At 45.4% G+C, this 17413-nt stretch overlaps 1 protein-coding gene across 2 annotated transcripts in view; it reads right to left on the reverse strand.

The window, feature by feature from the left end:
• Positions 1 to 17413, reverse strand: part of lama2 (laminin, alpha 2) — a 588604-nt gene that overhangs the window by 12433 nt on the left and 558758 nt on the right. For both annotated transcript variants that reach the window (XM_041187590.1, XM_041187589.1), the window contains 2 exons: positions 11693 to 11848; positions 9104 to 9257 (listed from right to left, as the gene is read on the reverse strand). In XM_041187590.1, coding sequence (XP_041043524.1) covers positions 9104 to 9257; positions 11693 to 11848 — 310 coding nt within the window. The remainder of the gene's footprint in view (positions 1 to 9103; positions 9258 to 11692; positions 11849 to 17413) is intronic.

Genomic DNA, 17413 nt, shown 5'->3' on the forward strand with positions numbered 1-17413 from the left:
CCTTATTTAAGGAAGGATGTAACTGCATTGGAAGCAGTTCAGAGGGTTACCAAGCTAATACCTGGAGTGGGCAGGTTGTCCTATAAGGAAAGGTTGGACAGGCTAGGCTTGTATCCGCTAGAGTTTAGGAGAGTCAAAGGTGACTTGATTGAAACATAAAAGATCCTGAGGGGTCTTGACAGGGTGGATGCAGAGACTGTGTTTCCTCCTGTGGGAGAATCTAGAACTAGAGGCCACTGTTTAAAAATAAGGGATGGTCCATTTAAAACTGAGATGAGGTGAAATTATTTCTCTCAGAGGGTCATGAGTCTTTGGAACTCTCCTCCTGAAAAGCCAGTGGAAGCAGAGTCTCTGAATATTTTTAAGGCAGAGGTAGATAGATTCTTGGTAAGCAAGGGGTTGATAGATTTTCAGGGGTAAACAGGATGCAGATTCAAAGTTACTATCAGCCATGATCTCATTAAATGGTGGAGCAGGCTCAAGTAGCCGAATAACTATTCCTGCTCCTTGTACATATGTCACGTTTTAATATTTTCCTCTGGTTAATAAATTTGCTCTTCCTTTCACTCATGAAAACCTTGCTTGATTGGTTCCTTATTGCTCACTGATTAAATAGTTAAATCCATTCTGATTTGGAAAAGGCATATCCTTGTGAAAAAAAAAACAATGAGTAGAATCATCCCAGATTAGAACAAAGTGTGGTAGCTGGAGGGAAAAAAGTCGTTTTACCCATTGACTTCAATGACGGGCTTTCCTGCTGCATCGTCCCATTCCCAGCGCACCCAGCCTCATTAATAATGAATTCACAAGAAACGCGCCAGGTTGCTGGTGGGGCATCCTCTCATTCGCCTGCCCCGCTGTCACCTCAGGCCTTCAGTAATCCAAATGCCATATTTAAAGGCAGCCCCTCTATCAAACTAGCACTCTCTAAGGGATCAAAAGCTGCTGGAAAGTCATGGCTTCCAAAGGAAGGAAACATGCTGCCCCCAAGTCTAGCAACACCTCATTCGGGTGCCCACTAGACATAGTGAAGGCCCACTGCGATGTCCTTTGCCCGCTCTGGGCAAAGACCAACAAGTAAGGTTACTAATCCAGCATGGGAGGCGGTGGCAGAGGTGGTCAGCGTCAACGCCCTGCAAAAGATGATAACCACCCAATGCCAAAAGAGGATGAATGATCACCTCCGTTCCGCCACGGTGAGTCACTCTTTTCATCATTCTCAACTCATACATTCATTAACCAATCACACACCCACAGGGATCTCACTCACTGCCCGTTAAGGGATAACATCACTCTCACACACACCTTCATCTGCCCTACTGATTGTGTCCTCATCCCATTCATGGCACCACTCACCACCTATACATGTCAGGCATCCTTCTCATGGCAGGCATCCTGCTTACACTCTCCATCTATATTCATGCAGGACAAGCTGACACACTACAAAAGGTAGAGGTCACAGACTGGTGGAGGAATGCCTGACATCAAAGTCCTCACAGACTGAGAGAATAGAGTCATCCAGCTGGCCAGCGAGGATCTGGACCATTCCAGTGCTGATGGTGAGCTCGGCGGAGCTCAACCAAGTGAGGGTCCAGCAGTGCAACATCAATCAGATGCCATACTGTGAGTGAGCTCCCCTGTTCCATGCTCCCCTACCATGCAATAATTATCTCTCCTTGCTTTCACATGCATATCTGGGAAGCAACTGAGGGAGACCACATACCAGGTCCTCGACTCAAGACCCAAAGATACATAAGAAGAAGAATCTGATGACACCCTCATTGTAAATCTGTCACAGCGCCCATGCACACCCTCCATCAGCTCAGAGATACACACCTCGGTGGGACCTAGTCCTAGAGTAGCCTCCAGTCAGATGAGGAGCCTCTGGACTAGGTCATACCTCAGTTGCTGGAGCTGCAAAGACAAGCTCAGGAACATTAGGACGGGGTGTCCGCAGCACTCCTCAGATTACAAGGCACAATGGAGGAGTCCATCCGCCTTCAGTCTGAGGTGATAGTGCTGGCATGCCAACGCACTGAGGTCAACACTGGTAGAATGACAACCGCCATGGAGACCTTGGTTCAGGACAGCGGTCCTGCACTTCTGTGCGAGCTGAACTCCATCACTGATGCCATAGTTGGCCTCTAACAATGTCAATGCGAGTGGGGTGCGGGGCAGCTTGATCTCACTCCAGTTTCACCTTCTCCTCAATGAGTCAGCCAGGGGCCCTCAGGGAGCCATAGGGAGGAGGATCAGAGGGGCACATCCCTGGAATCTGAATACCCTCCTCCTGCAGGTTCAGTTCCACAGGCCAAGTAGAGTGCCTGAAAGCAGGCTGGGGCCCTCCAAATCTCAGGCCTCCAGAGGGCGCCCACCAATGACATCACAGACAGGGTGTAGCAGTCAGCAGGCTGCCTCCATCTCTGCTGTGGATGTCGGGGGAGCATCAAGACATAGCCGCAGGGTTAAGAAGGTGTAATTGCACAGTCCGGACATGGGTGTTAATCACTTGTACATACTGTTCACTATTGTCAATAAACTCCCAAGAATGTCTCTTTGCCTATAGCTCCTTTTTATGATGAGCTGTATTCATGTCATTTAGATCTGAAATCTTGGTACCTGCCAAGATAAAGGCAGGTGTCTCAGTCCAGGGCCTCTTCCCTGCACTTTGCGCAGCCTTCGGACCAGTCACGGTCCGGCCTCACACTCCCTGGAAACATTACTGATGCCTGCACTTTGACAGTGCTTGTTATTCCTGCCAGAATGTCGTTGGCAGGTGCCACAGAGTTCTTCATTCTCTCTGTGTCTCTCAGCACCTTTAAGGCGGGGCTGGCCCCCATCTCTTCTGCATCTGTGACCAGTGATGCTGTGCTCCTGAAGGGCTCAGGTGCTGGAGGCGGACAAAGGATCAGGTGCTTCTAAAGTTTCATGGCTGCATCTCCATGACATGACCCTCATCACAGAGCGCAGGCAAGCTGCCATCAGCCAGACAGGAGTCAGGCCTTCACAGAGGCTTTGTGAAGATCTGTGGAGTGCCCTCACTGCATGTTGTCATCATCCTCCTGGAATCTAGTGACTAATAGGTCCTCTGCTGCATCTCCATGGCATGAGCCTGAGCACTGAGGGTATGTGCACTGCCATCAGCCACACTGGAGTCAAATGTTCACAGATGCAAGGTGAGGATGTCAGGACTGTCCTCACTGCATCTCATCATCATCCTCCATGAATCTTGCGGTGACAAGGGCCTCCCGAGCGTGCTTGCCTCATCTGGCCAGTGCGATGGCCTCATCGCCAGCATCCTCACCCCCGAGGACCTCATCACCTTCATCCCCTTCAATGTCCTCCTCATCGGACAAGACGTGCAGCTCTTCCATCTCCTCCTCAGCCAGGTCCTCCCCCACTTCCCGCGTCAGGTTGTGCAGCACAAAACAAGTTACAATGATACACAATGCCCTCTGGGAACTACATTGCAGTGCTCCACTCGACTATTCGAGCCACCAGAATTTCATTTTCAAAATGCCCATTGTTTGCTCCACCAAAGCCCAGGTTTCAACATGAGCCTTGTTATACTGTCGCTCTGCTGAAGTCTGACACACAGGGTCCATCAGACACATCCTCTGTGGGTAGTCCTTGTCCCTGACGAACCAACCCTGCAGCCTCCCTGAACCCTGGAAGATGTCAGGGATCTGGGACCTGCTAAGGATGCAGGTGTTGTAGGCACTCCCTGGGAACCATGTGCAGACCTTTAGGATGCGTTTGTGGTGGGTGCACACTAGCTGAATGTTCAGCGAGTAGAAGCCTTTGCGGTTGATGTAGTTGACTGCTTGCTGCTACCGAGGTCTAAGTGCCACATGAGCGCAGTTGATGGCACTCTGCACCTGTGGAAAACCTAAGATCTGTGCAAACCCCATTGCTCTTGCTTCCTGGCTTTACTAATCCCAGGCGTGATGCACAAAGTACTGTGCCTTCACAAAGATGGCAGCCGTAACCTCCTGTGCGTGGAGGCTTGCAGGGTCTCGCACAGGTCACTTGTGGAATCTTGGAAGGAGCCACAGGCATAAAAATTGAGTGCCACGGTCACTTCCACAGCCACAGGAAGTGAATTCCCTCCATGTCCCCATGGTGCAAAATCCTGCAGCAGGTGGCACGTGTAACTGACCAGTTCCCTAGACATGCACCATCTTCAGCAACACTGGTTCTCCGTCACCTGCAGGAACGACAGGTGCCGTCTATAGACGCGGTGTCTAGTGTGGTGTCTACAAGTGACGACTCACTGTGGTTCTTCAGCTGTGTGCTCAGCAGGCCCTGCCGCCCCTTCATCTTGAGGGAGGTGCTTGTCCATCTGCTGAGTTAGACACCTTTGCTGCTCTCTTCTTCTCCACTCGTCTCTTTAAGCGATGAAGCATACCACTAAATCACCAGGTTCCATGGTCTTGATGTTCTCTTCCTGCTGGATTAAAGAGCGAGATGCGTGGGTTAGCATGGGTGTCCTAAGAACCTCTCCTGGTTAATTCTGAAGGCCCCTTCACACATGTATTAGAGTGTTGGTCACCACTTGAATGGCCAGTGTGTAGTACACTCATTGGCTGTCCGAAACCCCATCCACCACCGCTCTACTTCACTTGACTGATTGACAGCAGTTTTGGCCATTGGACTGCATGCTGTGCTCTCAGCCAGGCGCAGGCATTCTCCTAACACACACTGCAAGGCTGCGCTGTTAGGTTGGACCATGCAGGATACAAATCCAAACCTTCATAAAGACATTGCAAGGGGCTGTGAGCGCCTCCACCAGTGACTGTGATAGCCACCTTTTGCAAGGGTATTTTACAACTTGCCTAGTCAGCCAATTGTTCTTCTAGCCTCTAAAACATACATTAATTTGCAGTCTGCCCCTGAGGAATGAAAGGCTCTGGAGCATTTGGTGGCACTTTCATGCTTTTGCGTTGCTTGAGTGGACAGAAAAGCTTCAGACGCCCGACTCTAAGCATGTCAATGGAGCTGCTGCTGAACAGTCTCAGCTGCAGAAGAATGCTCACTTTTGACAAGCTTTTCCAAGTGCGTGGCCGCTTCCCTCACCCCACCTCCACCCACACCGCCGGCATGTGCCTGAGTATTTTCTTCCGTCTGTGCCGCCTTCTCCCACACCATCCACCACCCACAGCCCCCCCCCACCCCCAACACTGAAAGCAAGCCAGGAAAATGCGTCTTGCCTGTGCCCCCCGCGAATGCACAGTGCCTCTTCCTTGATGGCACACAGGAGATGGTCGTGAGCGCTATGCAAGGTTGTGTGCACTCACCTCCAAGTTCCTCTTGAAGTTCAGATCACCAGGTGCATGCCTTTTAAAGGCAGTCATGAAGCATGTTATTCTGAAGTCACACTGAAGTGGGCGGTAAATTTGATGCGGGGAATGATTCCGGCAAACAGGGCTGATAATGAACTGCTAATATATTGAAATTAGGCTTCCAACGGTGATGGGAAATGCAGCCCGCTGTTGATGAGTTGAGCGGATGTTTGCAAACTGGTTTCACAATGGCGTGAAACTGATCTTTAGCCTTCTCGACATATTGTCCCCACCTACCATGGTGTCCAATGCCAACAGAGCAGGAAAATTCCAGTGGTAAATGTTTGCTGTGACTAAGCAAAGAGGTTCACTAGAGGGGCCCCTGTCCTTCCCACCTGGTCATAACATGACATTTGCTTCATTAAACTTCATTAGCTGCATGCACTTTTTGGGTATTCTTGGATGTTTCTCAGTGTCTCAGATAAGTAACTTAATCATAATTTTGGTGAAATAAAGAACAGGAATGATCAGGAAATCCACAGAGAGATAGGTAAATACTTAGAAAGCAACCAATGGGATGTTGACTGTTGAACTCCAATTCCACCCCCCACTCCCCTCTCGAAGGAGGTGGTACCATCCTCCAGTACTGCTGCTCTCACTCTGCTCTTGCTTCTGGTTACTCAGGGTTTGCACTTAGTAGCATTTTCTTCGTGATACATGGACAAGAAGGACATATATAAACGGTGAGTTTTGACAGAAGACAAGACTGTTCTTCCTGGGTGTGCTACTGAGACTCACATCAATGGAGCAGGGAAACTGCTTCCCAAATGGAAACTGCCACACCTTGTCACTATCAGAAGTGAACTGTAGAGGAAACAGATTGTTATGTCCTGGGACTGTGTCTTTAAGTAAAATGAAGGGGTCTTGTGACATGTAGTCTATTCTGAGTCTGCCTTGTCATGGTTTGTGCTAATAGCGGATAGACTGTGAGTCTCCAAAGTCCCAGAAAAGTGTTGAGAATGTTGGTTGTAACCAGTCATGCTTTAAGCTGTCCAGTTATTTCGAAAAAGCATTGGGCTCTCAAAATAGCTAATCAGCATTTCTACTTGGGTACAAGGCCCGTGAGACTCATGTGGCCATAGAAATGGGCTTTGAGAGGGCCACAGAAACTCTCAGAAAAATTAGTCTTCCAGGATCCAGAAGAGGGAGAACAGCTATAGGCAGAAAAAGGCTGTGGTTTACCTCACAGGAATGCAGGTAGAAGCTCGCACTCAAATTGGAAAGACTATTTTTGTGAGGAATTAAAATGAGGCTGGAAGATTTACCTAGCTTTAGCTAAAGAGCGAAGTTTCCAGGAAAACTTGCACCGTGAAAGACAGTTCTGGAGTTAAAAGTCTCCAGGCTGGGAAAGGAAAAGATCTGAAGTAAACCCTCAGGGACTAAGAATCATTTTGGATTGATTCTGGGAGAATTAAATGTCTACTTGAAGGATAGTGTAATGTACACATGATAGCGTCCTTCTTTTGGCTGTATTAAACGTCTTAACCTGTGGTTTAAAGTATAAGTTGCCGACAAAAATAACATTTGGTCAATAGTGATTTTAGTCTGTGGCAGTAAACATCTTAAAAAGTGAAACGTTGGCCCAATAGCTGATTAGCTATTTTGAGAGCCCAATGCTTTTTCATCTTGAAATAACTGGACAGCTTAAAGCACAACCGGTTACAACCAAATTTCTCAACACTTTTCTGGGACTTTGGAGACTCACAGTCTATCCACTATTAGCTCAAATCATGACAAGGCAGACTCAGAATAGGCCACATGTCACAAGACCCCTTCATGTTACTTAAAGACACAGTCCCAGGACATAACAATCTGTTTCCTTCCAGTGTTCAAATTGTCAGAGACCAGATATAACCTGCATGATACTGCATCAGGACTTCTGTAGAATCCCGAAGTGTAACTCCAAGGGAGTTGCCCAGGAAGTTTGACTTCCAATGGACAATTACCCTGCTCCCTGGGACTCTCGGAGAAAGTCTCCAACTCTGAATTAGAGTCGGAAACTTCAGGCAGTTCTGATGTAATTAACTGAATAGTTGCCCAGGGAAACGTTAGGCAGAAAAATTCTAGTCTAACACCTGACAACTATACTATACAAGTGATACCCCCAAATCCCCTCCCCAAACCTTCCCACTGACCACCTGATTTCCCCCGACCCAACCTGACTAGCCCCACCACCTGACTACTTCCTGACCCCCACATCTCCCTGACTCTCCCCAACCCCACCTCACTAGCCCCTCACCACCCAACTCTCCCCCTTGACCCTCCAACCCCTCCTGACCAGGCCTGAGTGCCCCTCCCGACCCACCTACTCACTTACACATCTACCCACCTCACCAACCTGCCACCCAACAGCTCTACACTTCTGCCACCCTGTCCAGCTGCCACTCTATCCACCTAACACCCTGCCTAGCTTCCACCCTACCCACCTACCTCACCCATCCTCACTTACCCACTTACCTCACCTACCCTGTTCAGTTACACGCCTACATATTCACCATTCATTCACCTATTCACTAACACACTGAAAAGCAGTTAAGACATTTCAAAGCTTTTCAGTGCGTTAATGAACACTTACCGGAATACAGCAGCTAGTGCCATAAAAAGGGGGCGTAGCTTGTTGTCCCCCCAACAATCCTGCTTTATGTGCAAGCAATTTGATGGAATACTGCTCAGCATTTCTGAAGAAGCCGGGATTGGAAGACCCAACCGGAAATGCGGAGCTCCATTGTGGTGCAGAAAAGTAGGGGCGGAGCAGCAATCCAACAGTGACTGCTGTTCCTCAGAAGATTCGGGCCATCTTGTTGTGTCACCTGTCCAGCTATTAACTGGAAGTTCGAATTTCTTTTTGAAGGCTATTGTTCTCTACTGGTATTATAACACAAATGAGTGACTTCTTACTGTAATTTCACTGAGCTAATTTCAACTAAGTATTCATTAGGCTTCAATTATCCCTGGTGCCCGGTCCAATATTTATCCCTCAACAATCATGATTAAAATAGATTATTTGGTCATCATCTTGTTGTTTTTTGTAGGACCTTGCTATGTGAAAATTGGTTGTTGTGTTTTCTCGATTAGAACAGTGACTACCCTTTAAAATATCTGTAATTAGCTACAACATGTCTTGTGGTGTCAGAGATCATGAAAGATGTTATAAAAATGCAAGTTCTTTCTATTTTTTTTGTTGTAGGTTTTCCAGTCCTGCTAGTGGGGTAGTGAGTCTGGAGGAATCAATGAGCTTTAAGTAGCAAAGCATTGACAATGCTTGATTGTCTGGAGTAAGGTCTCATTTTCTATTCAAGCAGAACTCCCAGCCACATTGCTTTCTCATCTACCTCTTACAGATAAAATCTTTTATATTCATCTTTTAATTAAAAACAAGTTATCTCACAAATGTGCATATGATAATATTAATAATTTTCACAACATGCTCAACTATTAAAAATGTTTAGCTGGTAAAAATATATTTACATTTTACTGTTTAAAGTAATTGTTTGCCTTATTTCAAAAACAGAACTACTAGAGATTTCTTACAGTATACACTCATTCATGAGACTAGAAATTTATGCCTCTGTAAACTTTGGAGGTTTACTTATATATGGACCAAAACTCATATGGGACTATACACAGTATTTTCAAATAGCATGAAGCTACTTTCTTTGCAAGAAAAGTATTTTAAGATGATGGCTGACTGAAATTACACTGGTTGTTAACTATAAAATAACTACAAACAATTTCATTGTCGAAGTAATCAAATACTTTACCTGCTTTAGCAAAACCTGTTCCATCAAAATAATTTCCTCTTTGACTATTAAGAAAACAGACACCAACATCAAGGCTGGAAGTCGGATTATTCAGATCAAAAGTGTTGTTGTTCAATTTAAAGTTACGGAGGCAACCATTTATACTGTAGACTACCTATGGTGAAAAAATGAGTGAACAACAGATTAATATGAGTGTAAATGCAATCACTAAGCCAACTTTCAGGTACTTTTAAAGTCTTCATAGCTAACTCATATTTTAAACCTGGCTGAAATGCTGTTGAAAAGGTCTGAGTGCAGTTTGACTGCACCAAACCGGGGTCAATCTTGACTGCCTTTGCCTGGAATTACATGGGCTGTAATGTCCTCAAAATGAAGTCAGTAGCCTCACCATCCCATTAACTCTGATGACACAGCTAGTTCTATTTTAAGAGGAGCCCACCACCAGGTATGCAAAGCTCCTGCCTGTTTCAAGTAGTAGATCTCTATTAAAATGGAAATCGATATCCTATGACCATAAATAAGGTTATAATTACCAATTTTTGGTTGGAACTGGGTGAAGCCTGTGCAGTAAAATATAAATATACAAACAAAGTAAAAGTCCATTGGTTTTTAAATGAAGTAAGAGAGGAGATCAAATAGACTCAAGACACAATTTTTTTAATCCTCCTTAATATGAGCATTGTGCTTTGAGATTAAAAAGTAGGCAAATCACACTTCTGTTTCAGATACACAAGGCAATTATAGACCAGTTAGTCTAATGCTAATTTTGGGTAAGTCTTTGGAATCCGGGGCTGGATTTCACAGCCTCCCCGCTGAGCATGTTTTTGGCAGGGGGGCACGGAAACTATGTCAGGTGGCTAGCCCAGCACCTTCCCACACACCCATCGAGCTGACCCCCATAACATGCTAGGTGGATGGGTGCTGAAATCGGCAGCCCAACTGCCATATTTAAATGAATAATTAAAAGTTAATTAGGTTTGTTAGTAAGCCTATTGACTGGGATAATATGCTGTCCATGCCATAATACGGTTAGCATGGGCAGTTGGACCGGAGTGGGCAGGCTATTTTTGGCGGCCTATACGATAAACAAACAGATGGAAGGGGAGGCACCTCATTTGGGAGGTGCCCTCTGTGCATCGGAAGCACTCCCCCTTCCCAAGATGTCACACCACACTCCCACTTCTTTCCTCGCCACCTGCCCTCCAAAACCCAGCCCCCCACCCCCGGCTACCTGCTTCCTTGGCTGTTGGATCTAAAAGCCTGAGATTTACCTTTCTGCAGCAGCCATCCCCCTCCTTCGTGCTTCATTCCTGCAGTCCCAGTAATGCCCGCCACTGAGCTCTGACACTGCCAGGACTGCTAGACCTGCCGATCAACCAGATTGACCCGCAGCTCTCGAGGGTGGGACTTCCTCCCACTGAAGGGCGGAAGTACCACTCTCAGCTAGTTTTGTCTGCTCGCAGTGTGTTATTGCGGCGGGATTCTTTCTGGCATGTCGGCTGCTGGCCAATTTTCCTTCTGAGGGTTGAAAGTCCACTTTCCCCATAAAATGCAGACCCAAGTTTGAGGCCACATTTATAAATGTGTAAGTCAATCAAGGATAGCCGCCATGGGCATGTTTGACCAAGTTTTGAGAGTTTTCTTGAAGAAGAGACTGATTAGGAAGGTAAAGGGAATGGGGTTAATTCTGGTTGTAGGCTGGTGATAGGCGGACCATCAATTTAACTAATTTAACTGTCACTAAGAGAGTAAGGAGAGGGGTTAGGAGAAATTTCTGCATAGAGGGTTGAACGCTTTCCCACGTAGAGAAGCTAAGATAGAGATCATTATATATTTTAAGAGGATTAGACATATATTTGAAGTAGAGAGGAGATAGAAAGGTTGTGTTTAGATTTAGACTGTTCTAGAAAAGAGCTAGTCTGACAGTGGGCCAAAGGGCCTCTTTCTCTGCTGAAAACTTATATGATCCTATGGTAAGACACACAATTGTGCAGTATATACTATTGTGTCCTCTGACCAAATTAAAAACATAAACTACTATTACTTATCTATTTTTGTGAGACATATCATCAGGAGCATTGCTCTTGGCTAGATAGAAAGACAATGTTGCAATGGATCTGCAGTCCATTAGCAGCAGTATAAAAATATTCCACTCCTCAGCAGTGATAACGGCTTTTATTAATAAGCGCGTAAAATGTCTGCATCATCCCCTCAAAGAAGGTAAAGAAAAAATAGTTTTGAGACAAGTGAAAAGAATCCATTGCTGAAAAAAGAACCATTAAGTATTGACTGAGGAGCTGCAAAGTCTCTAATAGTTAAGTTCCCAGCACAAATGATTGCAATGGGAGTTAAGTTCAGACACTTGGGTATTAAGGTCAACATGTCTAACCTAAATTGCTCTTGATTTTCTGGCAAAGATTTTAATGGTCAGGTGATGAGGGGTGTTGTGACTTGGCATTATGTCCTCCTTGCCTGAATTGTCAACATATGTTCACATCAAATAAGACTCTGTACTGGGAAAATAACCTCAAAATTTCAAGGGTGTGATTTTATGTACTTTTTACATGACTGCTCTTGTTCACAACTTACACGGCCAATTCTTCTTGTTGTGTAGTTCTTTGGCAATCCTCCAATATAAATCATACCTACAACATCCAGAATATCTGCATTTTTAGGACTAACTGTAGTTGCCACGTTGAGACCAATTGTAACTGTTACTCTCTTCCTATCCCGGACAATTCTGACCTGCAAAAAATAGATGAAATTTATTAAAACAGTTACTGTATGCCCTATTCCACTTAAGTACAATTGCAAATGACCATCAAGTAAAAAGAAAAAAAAAATAAAGATTCACATGTAGCAGCATCCACATCCTCAGGACATCCCAAAGTTCTTTTGACATGTGATCATTGTTCCTTTGCAGACCAATGTAGCAGCCCTTGTGTATGTCATAAACAGCAGTAGGATGAATTATCAGATAACCTGATTTGGTGGTTGAGGGTTAAAAATTGGCCGGAGACCAGGAGAAATCCTGTTCTACTTAGGAATAGTGCCATAGGGTCTCATATATCAAGTCAAAAAGGCAGATGGAATCTCGTTAAAATGTGTTTTCTGAAAGTCAGCATGTCTGAAAGGCCGCATTGTTTCAGTGCTGTATGAAGTGCTAACCACTGTCACACATTACCTCAATGTTTTTCAAATAGTGAGGTATTTAGCCTGCTGACATAATCTGTTAATTACTCATTGTTGATTACCAGAATAAAAATTGCAGGAATTTTCCTTCATTCTCACAGGTTATTGCAGATATGTTTCAGTATTTTTCATTGTCAAATCCAATGTTAAATATTTTAAAACATATTGTTTTTAGATGTAAAGCAGGTTTAAAATTGTTTATTAGTCTTCCCATTTATTCCTAGTTCATGAAGTCACTTTTCTCAGCCTCTTCACCAACTCTCACTGGTATATAATTCTCTCCCTTGCCCTCGCCATTTTTGCTGGAACTTGGCACTTCTTGGGTTGAATTTAACGGTCACGGCAGTGACCCCATCCACCAGCCAGAAAACCGGATGCAATGTCGCTATGGCAACTGTCGGAAGATCCAACATGACTGTATGGCCATCAGGTAGTTAACTGCCTGCTGTCAGGGCTTCCATCCATTAAGGACAGAGCCCTGAATCCAAAAGCCAATCAGAGAACCAGTAGCTCTTCCATTCCAGCAGTACCACCTGGAGTGGTAACCACTACCCCGGTGAGCAGGAAGAGGTTGTTGTTAAGAGAAGAGGCGGGCTATATGAGGAGGCGGCCCTTGCTGTTGTGGAGAGATGCCCTCCATGGACCACAGGGTGCCCAATCAGGAGGGTTCCCTATTCCCAAATGATAAGGAGGCTTTTACTGGACAGCCTCCTCATGTGGTGTGTCTCCCCAACCCCACCATTGGTAGAATACCAGTAACAAAGGAATGAGGCCCTTTAGTGGCCATTATTTGGCCACTTAAAGGCCTCAATTAGCCTCCAGGTGGAAAAGCCACCCTCGACCTTCCTCATCCCTCACTGAATCGGGGAAGTCAGGAAAGTCATTGGATCACCCGTCTTCCTTCCTGATTCTATGGCTCCCCTTGCCTCCCAGCCCACTCCCAAGAGGGGAGTAAAATTCCACCCCTTGAGTCGCAGTGCCTGCTGGTGTTAATGTTGCATATACTGTGACAATTGAGTGCATGCTCTAGTTGGGATTAAGAGCAGCTGATACTAATTGGGGAAAGGTTAGGGCATATATATAAGAACCAATTTCCACCTGTGTGGTGGAAAAATAGTCTGCACTTATGTTAAACTGGGTTCTATGAATAAATCTATGTTGAAGACTGACTGGCTCCGACTTCTTCTTTTACCAGGTACCTGCTCAGCAGAATAGCAGCTGGCACTATCCTCACCCTCGCCCTCAATTTAGGTCAGCATTCTTGATCCTTACCTTCAGGTCACATTGGCATGCTTGCCCTCCTTCCTTTCTTGTACATGTTTGCACCATTTCCGCCCACCCTGGCCCACCTCTTAGTTTATGATAATATTCTCTACTCCCTTGCCCCTCAGCTCATATTTATAGGAACTCTTGCCCACAGCTGCAGCATTGTTCAATTCCTGGAGCAATAGCAGCTAAAAGGGTTTCCAGAAAAAATTTGATAAGGTTCCAAATAAGAGGTGATTAAGAAAAATGAGAGTGCGTGGGTTGGAGGCATCCTGTTGGCTTGAATAGGGAATTGATTAAAAGGCAGAAGACAAAGTGTAGGGAAAATGGATATGTGACTAGTGGTACTCTCCAGGGATCTGCACTGTTGCCTGAGCTTTTCACTATATTTATTATTAATTTAGATGAAGGAATAGAGTGCTGCATATGTATTTGCTGATGACACTAGGTTAGGTTGCACCATAAATCGTGTAGATGGGAGCAGAAAGTTGCAAAGGAACATTGATAGATTAAGTGATTTGGCAAAACTGGCACATGTAATTCAACAGGGAAAGTGTGCAGTCATCCACTTTGGACCTCAAGGATAGATTAGAGTATTTTCTAAATGTTGAGAAACTACAAACTGTAGACAAGGAGAGATTTAGGGGTCCAAGTACAGAAATCACTAAAAACTAGGGGACAGATACAAAAACCTAAGTTCAAAGGCTAATGGAACTATGAGGTGAAAATCATGATATTATTGTAGAGAGCTTGGTTAGGCCACATCTGCAGCATGGCATCGATTTTAGGCAGCACATCTCAGGAAGGATATATTGACCGTGGTGCAGATGAAGCACAGATTTCCACCAGAGTGGAAAGGGTTAAATTATGAGGACAAATTGCATAAATTAGGCTTGTATTCCTTTGAATATGGAAGGTTAAGGATCTAATTGAGGAGATTGTTTATTAAATCTTTTAATAGGGTAGGCAGAGAAAAACTATTTCCTCTAGCGAGGGAGTCCAGGACAAAGGGGCATAATATTAAAATTAGAACTAAACCATTCAGGAAAAGTCAGGAAGCACTTCACACAAATTAAAGTGCAAATCTGGAACACCCTCTCCAAAAAAGTTGTTAAGATCAATTGAAAATTTTAATACAGAGATTGATAGATTTCTGTTAGACAAGGGTATTAAGCATTAAGGAAACAAAGTGGGTATAATTAAGATAGGTATCAACCATGATTTAACTGAATGGGGGAACATGTTCCAGGGGCTGAACGGCCTATTCCACAGATATGGTACCATGGCGATTATGTTACTGGATGAGTAATCCAGGAGACCTGGACTAATAACATGCAGGTATGAGTTCAAATCCACCAAGGCAGTTGGGGTCTTCATTGCAAAGGGGATGGAGTATAAAAGTAGTGAGCTCTTGCTGCAGCTATGCAGGGCATTGGTGAGACTGGACCTTCAGTCTTGTGTACAATTTTTGTCTCCTTACTTAAGGAGAGATATCCTTGCATTCGAAGCAGTTCAGAGAAGGTTCACTAGGCTGATTCGTTGGATGAAGGGGTTGCCTTATTGAAAAAGGTTGAGCAAGCTGGGAGTTTAGAAGAACGAGAGGTGATCTTTATTTTTTATTCATTAATGGGATGTGGCCTTCGCTGGCTGGGCCAGCATTTTTATTGCCCATCGCTAACTGCCCTTGAGAAGGTGGTGGTGAGCTGTCTTCTTGAACCGCTGCAGTCCATATGGTGTAGGTACACCCACAGTGCTGTTAGGAAGGCAGTTCCAGGATCTTGGCCCAGCGACAGTGAAGGAACAGCAATATATTTCCAAGTCAGGATGGTGAGTGACTTGGAGGGGAACTTTCTGGTGGTGATGTTCCCATCTATCTGCTGCCCTTGCCCTTCTAAATGGTAGTGGTCATGGGTTTGGAAGGTGCTGTCAAAGGAGCCTTGGTGAATTCCACCAGTGCATCTTGTAGATGGTACACACTGCTGCTACTGTGCATCGGTGGTGGAGGAAGTGAATGTTTGTTGATGAGGTGTAAATCAAGTGGGCTGTTTTGTCCTGGACGGTGTCAAGCTTCTTTAGTGTTTTGGGAGCTGCACTCATCCTTGTGCCTTGTAGATGGTGGACAGGCTTTGGGGAGTCAGGAGGTGAGTTACTCATCGCGTGATTCCTAGCCTCTGACCTGCTCTTGTAGCCAGTGTTTAAATGGCTAGTCCATTTCAGTTTCTGGTCAATGGTAACCCCCAGGATGTTGATAGTGGGGGATTCAGTGATGGTAATGCCATTGAACATCAAGGGGAAATGGTTGGATTCTCTCTTGTTGGAGATGGTCATTTATCTGCCGTTTGTGTGGTGCGAATGTTATTTGCCACATGTTAGCCCAAGCCTGGATATTTTCCAGGTCTTGCTGCATTTGGACATGGACTGTTTCAGGATCTGAGGAGTCACAAATGGTGCTGAACATTGTGCAATCATCAGTGAACATCCTCACTTCTGACTTTATGATGGAAGGAATGTTATTGATGAAGCAGCTGAAGATGGTTGGGCCGAGGACACTACCCTGAGGAACTCCTGTGGTGATGTCTGGGAGTTGAGATGACTGACCTCCAACAACCACAACCATCTTCCTTTGTGTTAGGTATGACTCCAACCAGTGGAGAGTTTTCCCCTTGATTCCCACTGACTCCAGTTTTGCCAGAGCTCCTTGATGCCACACTCTGTCAAATGCGGCCTTGATGTCATGGGCAGTCATTCTCTCACCTCACCTCTGGAGTTCAGCTCTTTTGTCCATGTTTGAACCAAGGCTGTAATGAGGTCAGGAGCTGAGTGGCCCTAGCAGAACTCAACTGGGCGTCAGCGAGCAGGTAATTGCTAAGTAAGTGCTGCTTGATAGCACAGTTGATGACCCTTTCAATTTCTTTACTGATGGAGAGTAGACTGATGGGGTGGTAATTGGCCGGGCTGGATTTGTCCTGCTTTTTGCATACAGGACATACCTGGGCAATTTTCCACATAGCCGGGTATATGCCAGTGTTGTAGCTGTACTGGAACAGCTTGGCTAGGGGTGCAGCAAGTTCTGGAGCATAAGTCTTCTGTACTACTGACTGAATATTGTCAGGGCCCATAGCCTTTGCAGTATCCAGTGCCTTCAGCCATTTATTGATATCACATGGAGTGAATAGAATTGGCTGAGGACTGGCATCTATGATGCTGAGGACCTCCGGAGGAGGCCAAGATGAATCATCCACTCGGCACTTCTGGCTGAAGATTGCAGCAAATGCTTCAGCCTTATCGTTTGCACTGATGTGCTGGGCTCCCCCATTTTTGAGGGTAGGGATATTTGTGGAGCCTCCTCCTCCAGTGAGTTGCTTAATTGTCCACCACCATTCATGACTGGATGTGGCAGAACTGCAGAGCTTAGATTTGATCTGTTTCTTGGGGGATTGCTTAACCCTGTCTATCACTTGCTGCTTATGTTGTTTGGCATGCAAGTAGTCCTGTGTTGTAGCTTCACCAGGTTGACACCTCATTTTAAGGTATGCCTGGTGCTGCTCCTGGCATGACCTCCTGACTCTTCATTGAACCACGGTTGATCCCCTGGCTTGATCGTAATGTTAGAGTGGGGAATGTGCCGGGCCATGAGATTACAGATTGTGTTCAAGTACAATTCTTCTACTTCTAATGGCCCACAGTGCCTCATGGATGCTCAGTCTTGAGTTGCTAGATCTGTTCGAAATCTATCTCACTTAGCATGGTGGTACTGCTACACAACACAACAGAAGGTATCCTCAATGTGAAGGCAGGACTTTGTCTCCACACTGATTGTGCAGTAGTCACTCTTACCGATACTATCATGGA

Source organism: Carcharodon carcharias, chromosome 5, assembly GCF_017639515.1.
Source record: "Carcharodon carcharias isolate sCarCar2 chromosome 5, sCarCar2.pri, whole genome shotgun sequence".
Lineage (NCBI taxonomy): Eukaryota > Metazoa > Chordata > Chondrichthyes > Lamniformes > Lamnidae > Carcharodon > Carcharodon carcharias.